Source organism: Caretta caretta, chromosome 2 (assembly GCF_965140235.1).
Source record: "Caretta caretta isolate rCarCar2 chromosome 2, rCarCar1.hap1, whole genome shotgun sequence".
NCBI lineage: Eukaryota > Metazoa > Chordata > Testudines > Cheloniidae > Caretta > Caretta caretta.
The window spans coordinates 89,788,580-89,813,159 of NC_134207.1; the positions used below are offsets into that span (position 1 = coordinate 89,788,580).

At 41.6% G+C, this 24,580-nt stretch overlaps 1 protein-coding gene across 2 annotated transcripts in view; it reads left to right on the top strand.

Moving 5' to 3' along the window:
* Positions 1-356: 356 nt before the first annotated feature.
* The window catches only part of VAPA (VAMP associated protein A), a 42,132-nt gene continuing 17,908 nt past the window's right edge, over positions 357-24,580 (top strand). Inside the window, exons 1-2 of one of the 2 annotated variants that reach the window (XM_048840252.2) lie at positions 357-668; positions 22,472-22,624. In XM_048840252.2, the coding sequence (XP_048696209.1) occupies positions 593-668; positions 22,472-22,624 (229 nt within the window). In that variant the 5' untranslated portion in view covers positions 357-592. The remainder of the gene's footprint in view (positions 669-22,471; positions 22,625-24,580) is intronic. The other variant, XM_048840251.2, reaches the window with a different exon arrangement.

Genomic DNA, 24,580 nt, shown 5'->3' on the forward strand with positions numbered 1-24,580 from the left:
ACTACTATTCCTAGCATGCAATGCTCCCACCGCTTGCAGAGTATTGCATGCTGGGATCTGTAGTCTTCAGGCTGAACTTTGGCCACGTCGACCACCACTTCCTCCGCCGCTATACATTGCGCATGCGCTCTTTTTTCCTTCCCCTCGAACCACTTCCCGTCTGCCTCTTCTAGCTCACGCGCCCCCTGCTGCTTCAGCAGGGGCAGCGCGTGACTGCTGGGCCGCGAAGCCAAGTCCAGCGAGCTGTCAACTGAGGGGGAGCGGAAGGAGAAGAGAGAGGGGAGGAAGCGCGCATGCGCCTGTTGGGTTCTGCCACTGCCGTCGCCGCCCTCGTGCCCGCGGCGAGGTTGGCGTTGGATCGCATTGCGCGCGGCCGCCGCGGGGGGGTTGAGTCAATTCTTAGAGGAAAAGGGGGGAGAGGAGCACGCGCGGGCGTGCCCACGCAGGGGGAACGAGGCGGCGGCCGCTCGGTCCGGACCCCAGCCGAGTTCGGCGAGTCCTGCTCCCCCTCCCCGGCGTGAGCGAGCGGCGCCTCTGCCCGGCTCCTCCTCCCCTCCCCCCGCGGCAGCCCGCGAGCGAGCGAGCGAGCGAGATGGCGGCCGCTGGGACTCTGGCTAAGCACGAGCAGATCCTGGTGCTCGATCCGCCCACCGACCTCAAATTCAAAGGTACGAGGGGTGGGGGCCGAGTCGCCCGGGGCCGACAGGCTGCGGGGTGGCGTGGTGGTGGGGGAGCCGGGCCCGGTCCGCCCCTTCCCCGGGGAGCGACTTCCCCGGGGTCGCGGCGGCAAGGCCCCGTCCCGGTCTCCGTGCGGAGCGGGGAGCCAGAGCCGGTGACCGGGACACGGCGCCGCCGCCGCCGCCGCCATCTTGAGATCCCGCAGGGAATCGTGTGTCTCGGGCCCGGCTCCGACCCAGGCCGCTCCCGGGCAGAGGCGGGCAGGTGCCGCAGCAGCCGCCCCGCGTTGTATGCCTCGCCCCCCCGTGCCTGGAGCGGGGCCTCTCCGCCCGCAGCCTGGGAGCGTCTGCGCCGCAGCCAGGCCCTTAAACCTCCCCAGACTGCCCAGCCGAGGGGACGGGGCAGCCCGGCCTCCATCGCCTGGGAGCTGGCCAGGGACGTGCCGCATCTCTGCCCTGCCCGCTTTCGGGGCGGGTCTCTGGGGATCGGCGGGAGTGACTGCGGGGGCTCAGAGCGGGGATTGCTCCCTCCCCAAACCCTGTGTGGCGCGTCTTCCCCGGGGAGCGGGTAGGAGAGGCCCCGGGGCGGATGGTGCATGTGTGAGGAGAGACGCTCCCCCTTCCCCGGGGTGTCCTCAGCTCTGTTTGTTCCTTGTCTCCTAGTCTCGGTCTGCTTGCGGCTGGGTTAAGTCCAGCTGTTATCAAGGGTTTGTAGCGGGGAGGGAGTGGTGCTATTTTGCACCATTATCTGCTGGTATAACTAGGGGATCTGCAACGGCATGCTCCTTTCCCAGGTGGAGTTTGTCCCCTTTGGGAGGGCAGATGACACGATGCCGGCGTATTTCGGAGCAGTTTTAGGTTAATCCTTTGGAGTGTCTCAGTAGGCAGTTCATTAACTTTTGGTAATGAAGAAAAGGAATGTGAGAATTGCAAGCGCTTCTGTGTGTCAGATATTTATTTGTGGGGAGCTAGCTATGTAGTCTTACTAAGACTGGCTTAAAACCGTTCCCTTACAATAGGCTCTGATTGATTACACTGTTCTCTGATAAACCCCAGCTTGAACAGTGAGGGGGGTTCTGAACAGAGACACACATTCAATTGCTAGGAAGACAGACCCCTTGGAAGGTGAGGACCAAAAGAAAGTTGTGCAATGGTGATCATAATTATGTGGTAATTTTTAGTGCCCACAGATTGGCAATGGGCATTAAGTGAACAATTTATTAAAGCTTTTATTCTGAAACAAAACTGTTACTGTTAATTTTGAGAAAATATAAATAAATCTATTTGCATAAACATAAATTCCTTAATTCTTCAAATAGTATCAGCAGTTCTTGTACTTCTTAGCTAATCCTTTAATCTTTCTTTGTATTTAACTTTTTAGTTTAACAGTGTTAATTCTTCAAGTTCTTTTTCTATTTATAGTATTTTGGGGAGCAGAGCAGTCTATTCTTGCGTTCTTTGGGAAATTTTAGAATCATTTTGGTGGCTTATTTGTAGAACCCTTTAAATGGGCAAGTAGAATAAACTGATGTGATCTTGTCTTACAGAGGACAACTATGTTCCTGAAAAATAGCTTTAGGTAGCCCATGTTTTATCAACAGGGCATAAAGCTTGCTTATTACAGAAAACAGATTTACCACAAACTATAATTTTCATATCAGATTTGAATTATTATCTACCCATTTAGTCAATTAAAATTAAACCTACAGGAATACGCTCACTAATTTTTTTGGTAGAACTTTTAAAATTGCGTATTCTCCGATAACACCCAAAATTAGAGGGTTTTTTTTCTGTTGTACATTGTTAAAATGCTTCCAGGTTTTATGAAGTCTCTCACAGGGTTAGCAGGCCCCAGAATTCTACGTGCTCTTTGAGAATGGCTGCACTGTATTATACATTTCAATACCCTGTTGTCTCCCAAGAAGAGTAGAAAGAGGGTACACACATGCATACTAAACCAAAGCTAGTATGTATAATTGCAAGCATATCAACCTAGAACGTCTCTCTTAGCCAAAAATAAGCAATGTTTACTGGGTATAAACAGAACTGTTGAGATGTAAGAAATGCTGTCCTTGAATCATCATTGGTTTGCAAAGTCTATAGGAAGGATATGAATAAGCAAACAAATAGTCACAGTGTGTACCTTCAGAATGGGAGACATACAAATTGTTTTAAGTGTAAACTTAAACTTTATTTAGACAAGTACAGGTGTTGGGAAGGCTTTTGTGGAAGGGAATTTTTAAGTAGAACATGAAGCAAAATGGGGCCTTTGATGACTATATAGAAGGACCAGACCTATTGGTCAGACACAGCAGGTCAGTTCACTTACTATACATGCCATCCCAGTATGTACCCTTTTATGTTAAAATACGTCAGAACAATGTTCAGTTAACCACCATGCTTAACAGCAAGGTACAATAAAACACTGTTTCTCCAATGAAATAACTTAGAAAGTTGTGGGGGAGGGGGAGGTGTGTGTGAAAGAGATTGTAAGTAATATATTCTCCTTTTATTCAACTTAGACAAGCTGATAATAGGTAGTGTACCTTAAAGGAGGTTCTGTTTCAAATCCAATATGGCAAATTGTCTTGTGTTGGTAAAAAGAATAGTGTTTTACTGTGATTGTCACTGATTTGCTGAAGTTCTTTTGATGGGGCAGAAAAGAAAGTGGTTGACTCATATAGCATTCCTATAATCAAACATTTGATGTGCACACTAGACATCCAGATAGGGATTTTTAGAGTCCAGAACAAAAACAGGCTATTTTTTTGCTCCCAAAGGATTTACTTTCTGACATTTGTGATAGTCGAATGAGGGTATGATATGTGTTAACATGCTTTGGTGTAAGCAGCATGTTGCATTCAAAAATAAGCAAGTACTAGTCTTGTCAGGAAGCTCTGAGCAGCCTCCAGTAAAATGTTCCTGGTTTTTGCTTTCTTTACAGATGAGAAAGATGGTCAGCATCTTTGCTAACTGACTTAATTACTCAGAACCTTAATCAACAATTGCTGCATAAGGTCTGAATGAGAAGGTGTTACCATTTGGAGTTCATATAGGTTTAAGAAAATATCTGATGGTGGCTGATGAAATATGAAATATTTCCACTCCCGCCCTCACAATGAATGGAAGACTAGCATCCAGTATTTGTAGCCCCTAGATCTTTCAGTCTTAATAGCCTCTTGCTTGCTGAGGCAAAACCAGTTTTCTGTTCTGATATAATGGGCAATAGTTGATCCTATGATATTGTGGCAGTCATCAGATTTACTCATTACATGGTTGTTCTCATAAGTAACTCTTAAAACATGTGATGAAAGTAAGTATAATTATAACTTTTTTTTAACAAATGGAGAAACTGAGGCACAGAGTTGAAGTGATTTCCTGAATGAGCCACTGGCAATGCTGAGAATGGAACCCAGGTCTCTTGCCTCTTAGATGCTTTATCCACTGAACCATACTACCTTCCTAAATCAGAGTATTCTTCCATCTCTCAGCCTAAAACATTTTGTCTATAACTTGAGATCTAAAGTTATAGCTATAGTGGCTTGATTTGATTGAATGATTTGAAAATATATTATTTGCTTAAAATTGACTAGTTTGGAAAATGGAACAACTTCACTGTATAGTATAAGGCTCTTTCAAATCAACCATGCAGATACTGATACATTTAGTAATCTTTGGGTGTTCTGATGTTCTCCACAAGTTGAAGCTGCAGTTTTAATCTATCATCAATCTCTTGACTCTAAACAGATTTCTGTCCTGTTTAAAAGTCAGGTACCGTATATACTTGTTCATAAGCCAAATTTTTTAGTAAAAAAGGGAAGCACCAGAGAAGGGGGTTGGCTTATGAACTGGTATAGAGAGGGAGAGATGGGACACAGCCCCTCCCTCCCAACAGAGGGGGCAAGGAGAGGCAGCACAGTCAGCAGAGCCAGAAGGGAGGAGGCGGGACCAGAGTCTCTCCTCTTCTGGCCACACTGCTCTCCCCCCAGTCTCCGAAGGAAGGGCAGCTCCGGGGCTGGCAGGCTGCAGCTGTGCCGCTCAGCCCTGCCCCACAGAGCATGCTATATTGGAGCAGCTCCAGCCAGGTCAGAGACATCCTCTCCTGGCCCTCCCCAGATAAGGTGGGAAGGGATGGGATGCAGAGAGTGTGGGGGTCCCGGGCTAGGGGTGGGGTCATGTGGTGGGTGGTCACAGGGGTTACTTCCCTGATTCCCAGCTCCCTCCCCACCCCAAAAAAAACAATTTCTCCACCAGTTGCTGTCCCAGCCCATCAGGGTAAGCAACTGGTGCGCAGGGACACTTGTTTACTTAGGTTTACCTCCCTGCCTGTGGATGCATGAGGTAAACAAACCATCTCGACCCATCAGCAGCTTATCCTGATGGCCCGGGAGCCAGAGTTTGCTGACCCCTGTATTATAGGGTTGGCTTATGAATGGGTCATAAAATTTTTCCATTTTTACGTATCCGTCTTGGGGGAAGGGGGGGTCGGCTTATAAACGAACCGGCTTATGATAGAGTATATACGGTAGTTTGTTATTGACACTTGAAGCTTTTCAGTTAAAGGTCTGATTGTCATGGGATCTCAGCATGGTCTTCATTAAATTGATAAAGGCTCTTTTTTAACCTTTAAAAGGTATGTATGATTGTGAGAGTTTAATTGGGGTTACTTTCTGCGTGTCAGTCCTTTTTTTTTTCTTATCTAAGAGCTGCTCCAGCCTTTAAAAATATAATTAAGTCAATAATAAATAAGGTATGTGTTTTGCATACACTACCTAAATTTCTTCAAAATATTGTGTCAGAGTTCATCATTAACAAGTACATTTCCCAGACTTGAAGAAGAGCTCAGTGTAAGCTCTAAAGCTTGTCTGTCTCACAATAGAAGTTGGTCCAGTAAAAGATATTACCTAACCCACTTTGTCTCTCTTAATATCCTGGGAGTAACTTGGCTACAACACTACATTAACAAGTCACTCATTTTGCTAGTATTTAATAACCATGCTCCTGGCCATCCTGGTAAAATGTTGCTTCTTGTTCCAAGTCTTTCTAGTAACTATGGAATATTAGACACATTTAATTTGGAGTAGTTTGTAAGTATTTATATCACCAAATATTTTCTCACTCCCTTTAAAGTTTAAAAAAATCCTTTTGTTACTAACATCTCAAATTATTAAAAATGAAAAAAAACTAAAATTCAGATTTTATAATGAAGATTTTTTGCTTTTTCCTCAATTTGGACAATGAAAATAGATTAGTCACCTTCATTTTCTGGCTCTCTTACACTAGCATAATACTTCTCTATTCATTACAAACATAGCAGAGGAGTATTTAAATGTAGTCTCTTCAGTGGAATTTAAAAAAAAGGTATGAACATTTCTATTTACTAAGCCTGAATTTTGGGAGTAATTGACTTAATCCTTTAAAGGATTATCAGCCAGTATCTTATTTAGGGTGCATATTTCAAATAACTTATTGGCATCACATAGGAATATTTTAAGATTTAAAAAAATGCTTTCTTTTAAGTAGGGCTTATTCTTGATTGAGGTTCTTCATTGAAGATCTTGTTACAGGAATGTGAAATCCAGTTGTGTTTCTATTGAAAAGGTCACTTCTTGAAAGTGTAAACAAAGTATCATTACAGATATGAGCAAGAGTACAGTGGTGGTGTTTTTCCATTTTGTTCCTGATTTTGTCATGTTTTGGGCTAGAATAAAAACATAAATAAATAGACTGAAATAACTCAGTTACCAATAATGATCACTATAGCAGATCAGATTTCATTTCTCATTATCAATCTGATTTGTAATCTAAACTCATTAGAAGAGTGTAAAATTGCCTCCTGTTAGAACCAGTATTCATGCAGATTAACGTGTTCAGGCTACATAAAATATTGCAGGGAAACACTTTCTAGTTATATGTCAAGTATAGATGTCCTTCTGGGATTTCTCATGATTATTAAAAGCATATCAAATAAGTATTGGAGTTCAGTAGTATGCTTTGTAATCACTGCCTTGCTATTGGTAATGTTGAAAGCTACGGGATATGCATTACTGCAAATCGAGAAGGTTGAATTTAAGAGTAAAAATAGCTCACTGTTAAATCCATCCCCCTGCTTTCAAGATCTGTTGCCAAAATTGGCCCAGGCTATGCCTTTTTGTGTAGGGAGGATTTGAACTCCTTAAATGTAATCTGCCTGCTTTATTTGAGTGTGCCTGCATTGGGTGGTCTTTTGGTACTGCCCAAAGTGCCAACAGGATTGTGGTAGATTAGTATTGAGTTGTGTTGTCTCAGACTTCACTGTGAAGTAAATGTTCCTGAATAAAAATAACAGAAAATAAAGTCATACTAGTTACATTTAAAAAAATTGAAATATTACATTGCACAGGGAAAATTTGATGAAAATGGTTATGTGCACAATTGTGATTTTACTATTTATAAAATGACTAACTCTTTTATACTTAATGTGTCTGTATGCTAAGTGTTAGTAGTGTGTACTGAGATATATCATTCTGTCTTAAGTTGAATATCTAAGATTCAGTGAATAGTCATTGATTTTTAAGGCCAAAAGTGTGTGACCTCATTCACAGCACAGGCTATAGAATTTAACCAAGTGATTATTGGCCAAAAATAACTTTTAGTAAGATGGACAGACACCCTTTCCTTAACCTGTTCATTATATAATTTTAACATTAGTTTAATAAAATCATATAATTTTTTGTAGTGGCAATGGAATGTAAGATAAAGTAACAATGATATGTATAGATGTGTTAAGAAAAAATAAAATGCAACATTTAAAAAACTTTGACCAATCAGTATTTACGGGCAAGTGTTGAGACCATTGTCATCTCATAATCTCACAGTTAGGACAGAACTCAAAACTGAGTAATAGACGGGTTATTTTGCTTTGCCAAGTTAGGAGTACTGTAGGTGTATTTGATACTGACTGCTGTTAGATTTATTAAAGCTGAAAATAGTGTGACAAGTTATGTTGGTAATAGTGGCATGTCTTGCTATTTATTCAGATAGAAAATTTTATCAATAAATACTTAGAGTATTTGTTGTCAAAGGGCTACCTTCTTCTTTAATTGGAGTTAACAGGAGTTTTGTTGCTCAGTTTATCCCACATCCAGGCGCTGGAGAAATACCAGCTATACATGATCCTAGATCTCTCTCAAGTGCGGCTAATTGTAGTTTGAGAATGAAACTGACAGATCTTTTTTATTGTTTAAGGCCACTATGAAAAACAGAACCTTGAAACGTAGTTCAAAGATAGCACTTTGGTGGGAATCCTAGTTCCTCAGCCAAAGGGGTTGTATATAGTGCATTGGATGTTTCAATACAGCACTGTCCTCTAATGGTTCATTGCTGAATGAGGTGGTTCATATCCTTATAAACTTCTGGCCAGTTTAGTCATTTGATTGATAGCTGTCTTGTAAACTATGCAATCACTAGCCATTTAAAGGATTGCAATATACTTCTCTTGCCAGTTGCAAAATCAAGTTGAAAGAAAAGACCGAGGAGAGCTTAGTTCATACGAAACTAGTAAGGAAAATTAAGAAATATATGAACCGTTAAGGGACTAATTATAGATTGGTATTAACTTTCTCCACCCATACTGGAAGTTCTCAAATGAGACAACTGTGATCTTAATGTAAACCAAACACAGACATATTAATTTGATAGACAAAATCAACCGCAAGTTTGACCAGTAATACGAGTTGTAGCATTCTGCACAATTCTTACTAAAAATAGGAAAGTAGAATCACAAGTATGGTATATTGTAGTTAAGAAATTCCACTTTATTGTTTTTTTGTTTTTTCCTTTAAGTCATAAAACTTAATTTCTGATATAACAAAGATGCAATTTATTCTTGGGGTGCGCGTATTTATAACAATCTTGATTATAACATATTTGATTATAATGTACTTGAGCATTGATTTCTGAGGGGAGAAGAGCTTTCAGTGAAGCTTTCTTGTGCTTTTTAGCTCAAAAGTTAAAGTTTTGATAAAATTTTGTTTTGTAAAATTTGTTTTGGCAATGTTTAGTAGTTTTGAATAATGGGATGTGGGCTTTGGGGGAGGGAGTCCTTCACTTTTGACTTTATTATGCTTTAAATCATTTAATTTAGAAATGAAACTACCAGCATATGATATTCAAGTTGAATACAGTTGGCAGTGAGGTTTGAAGAAATCTTCTGTTTATGCAGCTGTCGTGGCAAAAAAAGCATATTAGGTACTTGAGTGAATTTTTAAAAAGATAAAGAATAACCCAGAAAATATATGTTGGCATAACTGAGTATAATACTTGCTTAGAGTAACGTCTAGTTTGACACTTAAGAGACCAAAAAGGTCTGGAGAAGGTGGCCTGAAGTATGGTGATAGTTAAATATGCCTAGAGATCATAATAAACTAGGGTTTTAACTTTGAAAGAAGTTAGAAAAGATTGTCTGCAATTTTTAAAATTCTAGATTGTATTTCTACATTGTCTTGTAATACAAAGTGTATGTGGGGGGCTCTCAGTAAACTTAGAACAAAACAGAAATACAACGCACATAGCCTATGGAGTTGAATTCATTGCTACAAGAGGTTACAGTCAAATACCGGAGCTAAGTTTAGAAAATAATTAGATAATTATTATTGATTTTTGATGTTGTTCATGCTAACATAGGGGTGATAATTTTTATTGAAAATGGAGGTTCTTTTGTCTTTGCAGTTTTCATGATATCTAGCATATGCCATTTCACTTCCTTGTAGTAACTTTGGTTAGGGTTTTTGGGTGTGGAGATGTGTGTAATACATAAAAATTAAGATACCCAATTTTGAAATAAACTGTGGTACTATTGTGCAGTATAGTCCTGATTTTTCCAAAATCCTGTTATCTGAACCTCTGCATTATTCGAATCCCTTCCTACTCCCTCATGCTGAGAAGGGATTTGCATAACAGAGCAGAGACCCCCCGGCTGCAGGGTACAGTTACCAACTTTCATGCAGTAAATAAGCACCCCTACTTTCACAATAAGCCAAAAATCAAGCTAATCCCATTTCAAAATAAGGCCAAAACAAGCCAATCCCTAAGAACCCCAATAGTCTATGTGACTAGATCCCACGGCGTGCAGTCTGGGACTGTGGTGGGCCTGCTGTGCAGCCCTGACTCCTCCTCCCCCCCCCCCCTTTGCCCCTGCTCGCTGGGAGCCGATTTAAAAAAAAAAAAAAAAAGAAGCTACAAGCTAAAAAATAGCCAACAAGCAACTCAAGCCAATTAAGCCAAAAACAAGCCCAATTTCTGCCTTTTTTTTTTTTGCGGGTTTGGCATGTCTGCTGCAGGGGAGCCTATCTTACTGTGGAGGTGCCGGGAAGGCTGCGGTCCTGATGGGGCAGAGCAGAGTCTGGGCTGAGGGTCTCTGCTCTGCCCTGCCAGGACCTCAGTCTCCCTCCTTCAGCTTGTGCCTGCAATAATGGAGAGTGAGTGAGCAGAGCCGTGATGGTGGGAACTGTAGAGGGCTTCCTATGCTGCTGCTCCTTATTGATTATCCAAACTTCCTATTATCTGAATAAAATCCTGAGTCCCTCCTGGTAGTCGGATAATTGGGAGTATGCTGTATTAGTTTTACTTGATGGAACGTGATTTGAGGTTACTGAGATAAATGTTTTATAGTTCTAAATGAGATGGAGTAGGTTACCAACAAGAATACTATTTTTTTTTTTTAAAGCAGATGATCTAGTAATTTCCTGAGTAACTTAAAGCCAGGTCCCATCAGTGCCCTTAAAACTAACTGTTGAAGACATGAGTATCAGTCTGTTTCTGTACACTTCTAATTAATCTTTGCACCTCTGGGTGAAAACTCATAATGTGTTTGGTTTTTTTGCCCATGAACCTGCAGTGAGATATTTGTACATCTAGAGAGCTTGTATGTCAATGGCCTATTGGATAGAGCACTCAACTGGGAGTCAGGAGACCTGGGTTTTATTCCCAGCTCTTTCACTCTCCTGCCTGGTGACCATGGGCACATCACTTCACCTCCCTGTTTCCCCACTGTAAAATGGGGACAATTATACTGACCTTCTTTGATATCTACTGATTCAACATGCTGTGTAAGGGCTAGGTATTATTATTTAGACCTGCATTTAGAAAATGTAATATATGACACTGAAACCTGTTGAGGTTGGACTTTGTGCTTTGTATCAGGCAGAGGAGGTTGAAGAGCAGCAACAAAAAATGAAACTAATTTGATTTAAAAAAAAACAAAGCAGCAAACTTTCATGGGCTGCTTGCTATTACGGGATGAGAAGAGCAAAAAATACCTCCCTTCCAAAGTCCCCAATAACATAAATGCATACACTTGTCTTTGTTCACAGCAGGAGCAGAATTATGAAACTTGAAAAAAGTTGCTTTCCCTCTGTTGCTGGAACTTTACGCACAAGGGAAGCAGTGGTGACCAGGAAAGTGATTTTTGAGTTTTTGCATTAGGTTCAGTACTTTGAATGTCCCTTGTTTTGAGAGTGGTCTCTTTGATAACAAGTTCTTGTAGCATGCTGGTCCCTGGAATAAGTGTCTTGAGGAAGCTGATTTTGATTAGGCTTTTTGCAGAGAGACTGAGTACCGTATATACTCGTTCATAAACCAAATATTTTTGGTAAAAAAGTGACTCAGAGTGGCTTATAAAAGGGTCTACACCAAAATTTGGAATTATTGAATTGAATATCTAATACATTGTTATTTTGTTTACCTGGAGCGTCTGCAAGCATGGAGCTCCTCAGCACCCTGTGACTGCGGTTGCAGCTCCCATTGGCTGGGAATGGCGAACCGCGGTCACAGGGAGCTGAGGGGTCCATGCCTGCAGACTCTCCAGGTAAACAAAACGTCCCGACCCTCCAGCGGCTTATCCTGACAGGCTGGGAGTCAGAGTTTGCCGATGCATTTATTGATGTCAATATTGCAGCCTTTTAAAGTTGCAAAGGCTTTGTTTAGTGGGCTAGATTGGCTTGAAAGGAATACTTAAAAGAGCAGTGCAGATCTGCATGACACAATTTGACCCATGCATTTCACAAAATGCTATACCTTATAAGCCAGTCAGAAAAATAGAATGAATGATAGTACTATGGCGCTGGTGTCAGTCCGCTACTGTGTAATTTGATCTCTTCATGCATTTCTACCTATGGACCTCATAAGTCTTGAGCCAATATGAAAATATAATGTGCAGAATTGATGGAATATCTATTAAAATTGAAATAGCATGTTATCCCCACAGATATGCCAATCTACAGGGCTGCTTTGAAATAAACAAAGAACAATAATAATTTGACGGTGATAAAGCAGGTGACATTCCTATATAAAGTCCTACAAAATCTATAACTACAATAATAATCAATTTTCATACTGGTATTTAAAATGAACAATGGTGAAATAAAAAGAAAAAGGTGTGCTTTTGGGTACAAAATGGGTACATTGTCACTAGAACTGGAATTTGTCTGCCTACTCTGCAAATGTCAAAAGAAGACAAATGCAAGTCAGTAAAGCCATCAGTGTTTGTCGCATCAGCGAGTTGGTGTACTCGCTTCGTGAACTGTCATAGTCTCTGTCATCATTAGCGAACAAAGATAGCGCAAAAGCTGCTGAGAGATCTGGAAGAAAAATTTGAATGTTTCCGAAGTTTATTACAAAATATCAAAAGGAATATGCATTTGAACTGTCACAAATAGGAAATATGGACGAAACACCGATGACATTCGATCTCCTGAGCAACAGAACGGTAATCGCTGTTGGTGAGTTATAATTGAAACCACTGATCATGAAAAAATCCATTTTATGGTGGTTTTATCATGTTTGGCAAATGGATCAAAGCTCCCTCCTGTTGTTTTTAAAAGAAAAACTTTGCCTAAAAACATGACATTTTCTACTGGTGTCATCATACATGCATACAAAAAGGATGGATGGATGAAAGTGGGACTATTGAATGTCTGGGAAAAGTGTGGAATAAGAGACCAGGAGCACGTTTCAAGAAACCTGCTATGCTCGTTTGGGACGTGTTCAGGGCACAGAAGATGGATGAGGTGAAAAATGAGGCTAAAAATATGAAAACTACTTTGTCTGTAATACCTGGAGGCTTAACTTTTCAGTTCTACAACCGCTTGATGACTGCCTGAACAAACCCTTTAAAGGTAGGCTACGCAAAATGTGGTCTGAATGGATGTGCTCAGGCATGGTGAAGTTGAAAAAAGGCAGGAATCTTATGAAGCCCGAAATCAGTTTGGTCACCCAGTGGATCAAGGATGCGTGGGTGTCCATTCCCTTGGAAATGATAGAAAAATCATTTAGGAAATGCTGTCTCAGCAATGCACTTGACGGGTCAGAAGATGACACAACAGAGACTGATGATGAGAAGGAATCTGAGTCTGAAGATGGCACTGCCGACATCTACAATGACCATGCAGGTGCAGCTGTGACTGAAGCCGAGTTTAATGAACTGTTTGGTGAATCAGAGACTGATTCAGACTTTGAAGGATTTTAAGACTTTTTAAAGTCTCATATTGTTCTAAGTTACTTGTTTTAAATATCCATTTACTGATTTTAAATATTGACTGTAATTTTGAAGGCAAATACATATTTGTTCAATTGTTAGAACAGGTTTTTCATTAGATTACATTAAAATAATTCTAGCAAAACTTTTGAGTGTTTGTTGTGATGCCAGTTTTTAAAATATAGCAGTTGGAAAACCTTGGCTCCCAGTCTGTCAGGGTAAGCCGCTGGCAGTTTGGTAAGTTTTGTTTACTTGGAGCGTTCACAGGCACAGAGCCCCTCAGCTCCCAGTGGCTGTGGTTTGCCGTTCCCAGCCAACGGGAGCTGTGGGAAGTGCCACCACTTCCCGCAGCTCCCATTGGCTGGGAATGACAAACCGCAGCCACTGGGAGCTGAGGGGCTCCGTGCCTGTGAACGCTCCAAGTAAACAAAACTTACCCTAATGGGCCAGGAGCCAGTTTGCCAACCCCTGAAATATAGGGTCGGCTTATGAAAGGTCATACAGTTTTTTTTGCTATTTTTACCTATCCATCTTGGGGGGTCGGCTTATAAACGAACGAGCTAATGAACGAGTATATACAGTAGTTTGGCACCAGGGCCATAATAGTTGGTAGTCTGAGATTAAAATGAATTTTTGATTCCTTATATATCATTTTAAGAATTGCTTTCCTGTTGCAGCAGAGGCTAAAAAGATGTATGAAAACTAGCCTGGAAGCTTCATTTTTTGTGAAGGCACCTATGCCTTATGGTACTGCTTATTGGACATGTTGAATAAACTTGAAACCTTCACTGTGCTTCAGCCCCACCAATGCTGGCTGTTTTGGTAGTATATCAGGTGAAAACCTATCTTTCATTCTCGGTGGTTTATCCAGTTTTGCTGTACTAGTCTGGCATTCTTTGTGTGGTTTCTAGAAAAAGAGTTCTTGTGAGTATCTCTACTTAGTTCATCCATTATTTGGTTTATTTAGATTAGGCAACATGTTGCAGTTCCTGCAGTAAAGGATCATGCCATAGCCAGTACGCTACTGAAATATAATGGTTGATCACCTATACTTAGCAGCCCTGACACATGGCCTTGGACATCGCTTGTTTTATTAAACATTCACATTTAGCTCTTGGAAGAGGAGAATATTTTATCAGTGTAAAGTTTTGAAAGACTTATTTTCTCTGTCCCACTGTATCCCTGGGAAGAATAAGAGTTGTTCAAAATTTTAAAATTTTCTAATTGATATGAAGTCATAATATTCAGTAGGAATAACATTGCCATTAAGTGAAAGTAGGATGTGAGTTTGGAATTAACAAAGAGAGATGTGGACCTTTAATATAAATAATTGAAAATGAGCCTCAAAGAAAACTTGTCACTCTGCTAAATGGATGTGTGAGGAATATCTTTCAATAAAAAAGAACCAGGAAGGTACAGCAATTGAATATAAATCAGGCTTACTGTCTTGTGCTTTTAAATTCTAAAGCTAACTTAAATTAAGACTTAAGTAGTTCTGGCAAAAAGTTACTTATTTTCTCATCAGGTATTGGTTTGTTTGGCTTATAATCACCCTCCCAAATTACAAATTTGAATTTTAATTTCAATTTTAACGCACCATAATATTGTATTTACACAATAAAGTGTAACTGTTGATTGTGAGTACCGAAGCACTTCATTAGAGTTGTGCTGAAGTGTAAGCATGCATAGTTATAGTAATATAAATATTTCATATCAGCTGGGATAAAGTAGTTTTCCCCCATGATGTTTCAAATTACCATCAGCTATACAGCGTTGTTTGAGTACGTATGATCTTTTGTGTATTAAGTGGTTAATGTTGTACTCATTGGATTCATCATGCCACTGACACCATCAACTGAGTGTCAGGTTTTGGACCAACATGAGGTTATAAACTAGGATTCTTTGAGTGGGAGTTTATTGCTCTGTCTGGTTTGAAACTGCTAGGCTTCTTCCCGGCTAAGAAGCTGGCAAAAAGTATCTCTTTAAAGATTTTTTTCCCCACAGTGAGGTCTGTCAGTACCGCCTTCAGGCATGCCTGGCAAACTGCACTGATGTTGCTTCTCAGTGTTCTCCCTCTGTCAGAGGTAGACAGAATCTCTCTACAGGTTAAAAATAGAGCTCTTCCCACTCCTAAGGGAAAATCTTTGGCAGATCCACTAGCAATCTGCATGATGACTGACGGCCTGTCAGGATGGAGAGCTAGATGGAATCTTATATACCACATGGCAAGTGGTGTACTCTTCTGAAGTCCTAGTCTAGAATCAACCTTCCGGAATTGTGAGCATGCAAGTGTCAGCTTGTTTTCAAAGGTGCTCTGAGTCACACATTTATGAGGAGAATGATATAACTACTACCATAGTTTAGCTCATGTCCAAAAAGAACAAACAACAAAAGATTATATTGCAGATCTTGAAATACCTGGATTTGTGACTCAGAGATATCGATAGGCTGAATGGCTCAGTCATAATGAGCTGGAAGTGGGAGAATCAGAGTTAAACCAGCAAGTCTTCAGTCAGATTATATAGAGTTGGTTCCTTCCGCAAGAGACTCATGTTGCAATCCAGTTCATAGGGAAGATAACCAAATTCTGCAAATATTTTCGCTTAGAGACTGCAGTGGATGCACTACCACTTCCCTTATCTGATCTGCAGTGATCCCTTTTTACTGTTACCCTTTGCATCCAGATGGTCAGAGGGTCATCTTGGCTTGAGTTTTGGTTGGTAATCCTGATTTCCTCTTCTGGCCCGCATGCCCTTGCCTTCCCAGATAGTGTGTCCTCCATGAGTTAGTACTAATCTCTTGAGATCTCATCTACCACACGCCTTTGACCTACCCAAACCTGCAGTGTATGAAGCTTGCCTTGTGGAAACTGAAACACCATGCCTCCTAGAGCAAGCTGTGAAATACTGTCAAGTTGCTTGATTTCCTTGTTAGATCCAGAAAATTTTCTACTTTTGGCCATCCATAGTCTTTCAGGAGGAAGACAAATCTCTGGAGATCGTCCATGAAGGGCACATCTCTTTAAATTGTTTACAGAAGAATCTGAGTTCCAGGTTCTTGAAAGTGCAAGTCTAAGCAGCAAATAGTAGGTATCACATTCTTTGCTGTGTCATCAAGCTGTGCTTTGCTGTGTTATGTAAGGCCCTACTTAACTTGTGATATTGCAGAAATTGTGGATTCCCCAATATTAGGTTTTCACTGCAGTTTTGACAGTGGGAGTCCCGCCATTCATGCAGGTGACAGTAGGAACCCTGGCTGCCCTGTGGCGGAGAGCAGTAGTCCCTGCTCTCAGCCCTGGGCCCCCTCTCACATCCCCAGGTGGCCAACAGGAAAAAATCATGGAAAAGTAATTATGGACTTTATTACCACAAAATTGTTTAATGCTATCTCTATTCTCAATGTGATCTGTTATTTTACTTTCACTCCTGGGGGAATTCTGTGGCACTGTATGTGCGTGTGTGTGTGCATATTTCATGTGCTACATATATTTTTAATTTTTTGTGTGCAGAAAATAGCTTCTGCTGAAAAGTTGCTGCAATTCCGCATTTTGCCTGAGGTGCTGTGATGGTAGAACACAGCAGCTGCTTCTAGTCAGTCCCAGGTAAAGTAGGGAAGAGAGAGAGCCTGCCTTCTTCACAGTGCCTATTGGGCCAGGTCAGGAGACAGGCGATATGGGGAGACAGACAGCATGGCGCTGCTGGGCGGTGTGGGGGGTCAGACGGGCTCATAAGGGCTAGTGGGGGAGGACAGAGACTGGGGCATGGGTTGAATGGGAGTGGAGGTGTAGGGCCATGGGCAGAGGGGATTGGTCGAGGGAGGTTCAGGGCCACATGGGGACGGGGTGCAGGGACACATGGAGATGAGGGGAACGGGATAGCTGAGGGACACTTGGGGATTGGGTGGTGCAGGGACATATGGGGATGGGTGAGGGGGTGTAGGGCCACATGGGGATGTGGTTGGCTGAGTGGGGGCACAGAGACACATGGGGACAAGGGAGGAGGGTTCACGGACACATGGGATGGGGGGAGTGGGTGTCTGAGTGGGGGTGCAGGGACACATGGGGACAGGAGCAGACATGCCTGACTGAATGGGAGAGACTAGGGGTCAGCTAGGGTCTGCATTGGGGACGCTCCCTAACAATCCCTACCTGCCCTCCCAAAAAAAAACAACCTGTTTCCCACCTATACCCAGCAGCCCTCCACGTTCACACCCACTTCCCAGCAAGTATTTACCTCCCCATCAGCTCTTCCGTTACCCCTGACTCCCTCAAGCCTTTGCATTGCTTCTGAGGGGTGCGGGAAATATGGTTCTGTACTGTAGGTTAAATGAATTATTACTCAGTTCTGTAACAATGTGCCTAGTAAGGAATCTATTTGTCAAAAACATTTCCTGAATCTTTTTTGTTGTCTGTATTGTTAGACATATTTGCTGACAGGTATTTTGAAATAAATTACCAAAATAATTGAAACTGGTATGATTATATTGTGTTACGTTGAGAAATAAAATGTGCAGAATTTTGCAAAATTTTTAATTTTTTGGTGCAGAATTCCCCCAGGAGTATACTATGTCCTTTATGGTTAATGGCTATTTTATGCAATATTACCTGCCTAGGCATAGTGAAACATATTATGGGGAAAATTACGCAGGTGCATAGTTTCCTGAGGTGTAATTGTTAATGCGTTTTTTTTATAAGTGAGACATCTTCTAATTCATCTTTTGTTTTTCCTCCTGTTGACACTGCTATTGGACATCACATTTTAATGGGTCTGCAAACTTTCCCTGTGAACAATAGGAAAATCTCTTACCTGAAAATTTCTTTTAGTCTAGTAGGAAAGTCTACAGATATAATTTACTCAGGACTAGGATTGTTTTGAGGGAGAATTAAACTGTTGTGCTCATCACCATTTTCTGTGTGTTCACAAATACATATATGTTCCAGAAGTTTGGGTGGAATTTGAAGTTGTTCTGAAATAGCAAGTGTTTATATGATTTCTCCTTTTAATAGCTTCTGAATTAAACTTTAATGAACATAACTCTTTGGAAGTATCTTTAGCTGGCTGGGTCTTCAGCTAAGTTGCCTCTAAGCTGCATGGCCGTGTGGCAGGCTGTAAAGGGCTGCGCAGGCACGCAACCACAAGGGCCTGGAGAGGACAAAAGTAGGGGGTTTGTGGGGAGGGGAGCAAGTTGGCCCTGGCTCTGCTGCTGGCGGGTAGAGGTGCCTCTCCTCCAGAGCTACTGCTGACGGGGAGAGGGCCTGGGGGGAGTCTTCTGGCCCCAGCCCCAGGACAGCCTACACGCCAAACCCCTCATCCCCAGTCCCACTCCAGAGCCTGCACCCCCCTGCAGTCCAAGCCCAATCCTCTGCTCTAGACCTGAGCCCTCTCCTGCACCCCAAGTCCCTCATCCCTGGCCCCACCCCAGAGCCCTCACCCCAACCGTCTGCCCCAGCCGAGTCCCCTCCCACACTCCGAACCTCTCGGCCCCACTCCTGCCACACATGACCTCCATATTGGTGCACGTAACAAAATTCATTCTGCACATGGATATAAAAAATAAGAGGGAACATTAGTCTTCGGGGTGTTGCCTCTCCCAGCCTGCCTTGATTGATCACTCTGGTTTCTGCCTCCTAAGAGTTGTAAGCATTAGAGAGACTAGGGTGACCAGATGTCCCGATTTTGTAGGGGCAGTCCCAATATTTGGGTTTTTTTCTTATATAGGTGCCTATTACCCTCCACCCCCATCCCGATTTTTCACACTTTCTATTTGGTCACCCTAGGAGAGATCAATTTTAATGGTTCTGCAGACTTTTGCTGCCAAAAAGATTTTCCTCCTGTCCTGTTCCTCTTTTCACCAGAATAGAGTGGAACCAGGTCTGCACTAGAAACTTTTGCTGATGTAGTTTTGTGGTTTAGGGGTGTACATTTTATTGTGGGGTGTTATTTCAACACTGGCAAATCCCCTAGTGTAGCTGCAGTTTGTGCTGGCAAATGTACTTTATGCCTATGTAGCTTATTTTACGCGCCAAACCAGGATAAGCGCTTTTTTGTTTGCAGGTTGGATTGACTTAAATCAAAGTGGTTTTAATCACCTAGCAGGAAACCTTGATTTGAATAATCAATTTTAATCGTGTTTTGCATTTGTAATTTTTATTATTTTCCTAAAGAAAAATTGATTCTCATTAGTTGATAACCATTAGAACGTATTGATTTGAAACTAAATATAGCCTTTACACTAAATTTGGTGCTCCTTTTTGCTAGTCAGGATGATACACTGTATGCACATTTACTTCATCAGAATATAACAACTTATATTCATTCAGATTCTTAACTTTTACTTTTTTATTATGTTTAGAAAATGGTGAATGATACATTTCGTATTTATTAGATTAATTTTTTACTTGTTTTGTGTCAAGCTCTGGATGGAAATTCAAATTCAATTAAAATTCACAATTTTTTATTAAATAAAACGACTTTAAAAGTGCTGGATACACAAGAAAAAAGTTATCAAAATGTTTTACATTTAATATTGGCTTATTAAACGATGTATTATCTATAGTTAGTGAATTGAACTGATTGTTTCTGGTCATAGCGTCTTGCAAGGTTTTAGAACTAGAAGATCTAGTTTTTACTAGTCTTCACGCTGGAAGAAAAAAACAAACTTTCCTGCTTTTTCAACTCCCAGTTGGTTTCTTAACTTTGAATGAACTGGTGATTAAACTGAACTAGTTGAATAAATTGAAATGAAGAAAATACTCTCTTTGACCCTGCAGAAGAGGCTACTGGTGTCAAAAGCCGGTTTAGGACTTCAGCAAACTTTGATTCCAGTTGCTTAGTAAATGGCTTCCAACAGTTCAGTGGTTTGATTTGCTTTAAAACTTGGCAGGAAACATTTATTGCTTAATAGTAAAGTTTGTAATTAATTTTAAATGATTTAAATAGATTATAATTTTAGGACTTATGTAGCTTGTCAATTTCAAATTTATTTTTAAGTGGGTCTGTTTTTAAAAAATAAACTTGTATTTAGTTTAAAAAAAATAAAATGTATTTATATTTTTAAAAAAATCATCAATTTTTATTCACCCTGTTTCTGCTATAACCTGCATCTGTGCTAGGATGATATGCTCTTATAACTGTATCCGTATACCTTTTCTAGTAGAGATATTTAGAACTAAGTCTGACCAAAACTTCTCCGCACACCTGTGATAAGTATGCTACAGCCAGAATGGGAAGATCAGGGCAGTCCTGGTCCTACCACTACGCACAGACCTCTTTAACCACCCAAGAGTGCACTTGTCATCATCGATGCACCTGTTGTGGGCCCACTTTCCCTGCCCAGATTTCTCTGTGATGTCAATGTGGTATGAAGAATGATCTTCAGCTGATGACAGAAACCAGTCTCATATAACTGACCCGACCACATGTTTACCTGGCTTTGGTTTGCCAAGCTACTCATGGGCCCTTCTGAATCAATTTTGAACGAGCCAGGGACAATGTGCTGCCAGCCTTCATGCTTGGGGCTGGCCAGCAGGAGGATCCCAGGTGCAGCTGTGGACAAAGACAGAGAATGTCTCACATGACTGACTGCCGTCTTACCAGTTTGGTGGTGGCCTGAGGGTTCTGCCCTTCGCTGATGAAGCTGCTGCAAATTGGCTTTGCAAGCTCTGCATCCAATAAGATGAAATGTAGACATGGTTGAATTGGAAGCCTCTATCCATTCCTCCCTCTCCTGACCCTTGTCGTCAGCCGGTTATCAACTCCTCTCCAGTCACTCCTGTGTAGGGTGGTGCTGATTATTCCCTCTGAACCAAGGGTTCAGATTGAGGGTTCACAGGATCATAGCAATGAAGGACGTGCCATACTGATAGTTTAGTGGGCCATCTAGCCCAGTGTCCTGTCCAGTCGTGGCTAATACCAGTTGCTTCATCTAGAGGTGCTGGGAGATTCCTGTTACAGAATAACCTACCCATTGGGGAAAGTTTCGTCCCTGATCTCAGGGCTGGGTTATATCCTGAAATTTGAGGGGTTATAGCCTTTTACTTTTCGTCTTATGTAATAAAAATGTTGTTCTTTTTGTGTGTGACCGTTTGTTTTAACTATGGTCAGTTACAAAAACTAAAATGGAAGTTGCTTTAATTTCAGCATTTTCACAGTAAATTGCAGTAGGATTTTTAAAATACCATTAAAGAGCCCCAGAGTAGTTTTGATAGCTAAAAACTCTGCATGTGAAATTTGGTAAAGAGCAAATTTCATATACATAAAACCTTTTCAATAAAACTATAAGCAGGCATCCTCCCATTCAGTGCTTTTGCTATCTTGCTTTCCCACAGCTTGGCGCCAGTTAACCTCATTTGTGCTTGGAAAATTACAGCTTCCTCTCCTCTCCTCTCTTCATGCCATTACTACTAGGTGCCATTTGAGGATGGTCTTTGCTTGAAGAGAAGGAGCTTATATTGCTAACACTGAAACTACCTCTTTGCTTGGCCACCTAGTCTAGTCACTTCCCTCATCTAGAACTGTAGGGTTTTTTTTTTTTTTTGGCAAACATAGTGTTAATCTAGAGCTGTGTGGATAAGCATGGAAATTGAATTCTCTTGTCCACATGATAGGTACAGTGTGGGCAACAGCAATTTAAACATTTCTATCTTCTCTGCCAGTTTTTTTTTTCTGCCTGCATCTGGAAAGACCACTTGAGAGTTAAAGGATTAGTGTCTCTGCCCATTTTGTCCTTGGCAACTCTATCGACTGTCAACCAGCGAGCAATTAATGCATCACAGTATCACAGAATTTTACCTATTATGACTTAAACATTTTACTACTCAAGTGTAACAAAGCTATAGAGAGGTTTCTTAAACGTAAATACACATTGCTTCTGTTCCTAAGGAAAAATACTGCCATAGTTACTTTAACACTTTGACTATCATATGGTATTTCAAGGAAATTGTGGGAAAATAGTAAGTTTGCTGAAAATGTTTTCTTTTCTGTATTAGCTGTACTATTTTTAAATAATTTGAATCCAAACTATGACTAGTTTGTACTACAGAGATGTGCACTGACGAGTGTGTGTGTATATAGGTGTATATTGTCTTCATGTAACAGAGTACATGTGGGGTCTGGACATTTAACAGAAAGAGTATGTACCTTGTTGCGTGCTTTGTAATTGTTAATGTTCTTAGAAGATAGTTTTTGCTATCAGAAATTATATTTAAGAGTATTCAGGACTGCATAAGCAAGTGTTTTTCTTAAAAACATACCTTTTTTTTAAAAAAAAAACAAAAAAACAGGTCCCTTTACAGATGTAGTCACTACAAATCTTAAGCTACGAAACCCATCAGATAGAAAAGTATGTTTCAAAGTGAAGACCACAGCACCTCGTCGATACTGTGTGCGGCCAAACAGTGGAATTATTGACCCAGGATCATCTGTAACTGTTTCAGGTAAAAAGAAGTTTGTTGTGCAGCTTTATAGTTCTGATTCTCTTGTTCCAAGATACTACATGAAACACTTTGCCACCTATCCCTTACAGAAACTATTGCATAACATCATTAACTATGTTTTTTTTAAAGGGTTGTTGATAATGAATTGTTAGTACAGTCTCTTCAGTATCGTTAAGCTTGCAGGTGCCACCACAATAACTCGTACACCAGAAGTTAATATATGAAAATCCTGGATACTGAAATATTTAGCTGTCTGTTACAAACTACTGTAAATACTCATTCTTATTCATAAGCTGAATTTTTTAGTGAAAAAGGGAAGCATCAGAGAAGGGGGTTGGCTTACGAACGGGTACAGAGAGTGGGAGAGGCGGGACACAGCCCCCTTCCCCCCCCCCCCCCCCCACACACAGAGGGGGCAAGGAGAGGCAGCAAAGCCAGAAGGGAAGAGGTGGGGCCAGAGTCTCTCCTCTTCTGGCCACGCTGCTCTCTCCCCAACCTCTGAAGCAGCTGCAGCTCCGGGGCTGGCAGGCTGCGACCGTGCCACCTGGCCTGCCAGAGCATCTCCGGCTGGGTCAGAGACATCCTCCTGGCCCTCCCCAGGTAAGGTGGGAAGGGATGAGATGGGGAGGGTGTGGGAGTCCTGGGCTAGGTGTGGGGCGGGGAGGGGTCACACGTAGAGGGGTCATGTGGGGAGGTCCTAGATTAGGAATGGGGTCATATGGGGGGTGGTCACAGGGGTTACTCCCCTGAACCCTAGTTTCCCTCCCCCCCCAAAAAAAATTTCCCCACCAGTTGCTGTCCTGGCCCGTCAGGGTAAGCCGCTGGAGGGCTGGGACATTTTGTTTACTTAGGTTTACCTCCGTGCCTGTGGACGCTTGAGGTAAACAAATGGTCTTGGCCCGCCAGCAGCTTATCCTGATGGGCTGGGATCCAAAGTTTGCCAACCCCTGAATTATAGGGTTGGCCTATGAATGGGTCATAAACATTTGCTATTTTTACTTATTCATCTTGAGGGGGTCGGCTTCTAAACGAACCAGCTTATGATGGAGTATATACGGTACTATGTTTCTGACTTATTTTGGGCAAGTTAACACATTCAAATGACCCTTTCTGTATAGGTGGGTGTGACATGGAAAAAAAAAAAATGTAGATCAAGATCAGATTATGCAGTAAGAAAGGAAATGGAAAGGTGGGATAGTGTGGGAAAGAGATGATGGGGGAGACTGATTTACAATCTGTTATCATCACCCATGATGAGTGTACGGAAGCAAGAGGGGAAGGTGGAAAGGGTCAGAGAAAAATTAATGATGCCCTTGCCCAAGAGAGGCATATTTTTGTTTGTTATGCGCCCTCAGCTTGTAGTGGGACATCACTTTATGGCTGTGAGGTAATTACACTGTATTTGATATCTGACATAGTTAATGGCGCTTTAAAAATTAGGTGAAAACTTAGTTGATTGGATCATATTCCATATTTAAAATGATTTAGTGGACCATATAATCAGCTCAATCACAGCATCACAAATCCACTGTGCAGTAACTATCTTTTCCAAGTTATTTAGGTAGCCTAATGCTTTCCATTTATAAAAGGTTCGTAGTCTTTTCAAACAAGCTCTGACATGTCCATAGTTTTCAGCAGGCCTTTGAAATTCAGCAGAGGGAGAGCCCTGGGGCCAGACAGTGCCTTTTCTTTCTCCCATGAAAATTGGTTTGGGTTGGCTCGGACAGTTGTTTTTTTTTCTTGTTGTTTGAAAAATTACCATTGCCTTTCTGCTACTTGTGTTGTCAGCAAAATTTTGGCAGCCTCCCAAAATAACTGGACGTGTGTATTTTGATCTAAGACTGGGTCCATGTTACCGCCATAGTAGCAGCACACTGTACTGAGAATACTGGGAGCAGGCTGCCTCTCCAGGATCTGGGGAAAGGGGTGGACTCTCCCACGAGTGAGCAAATGGCT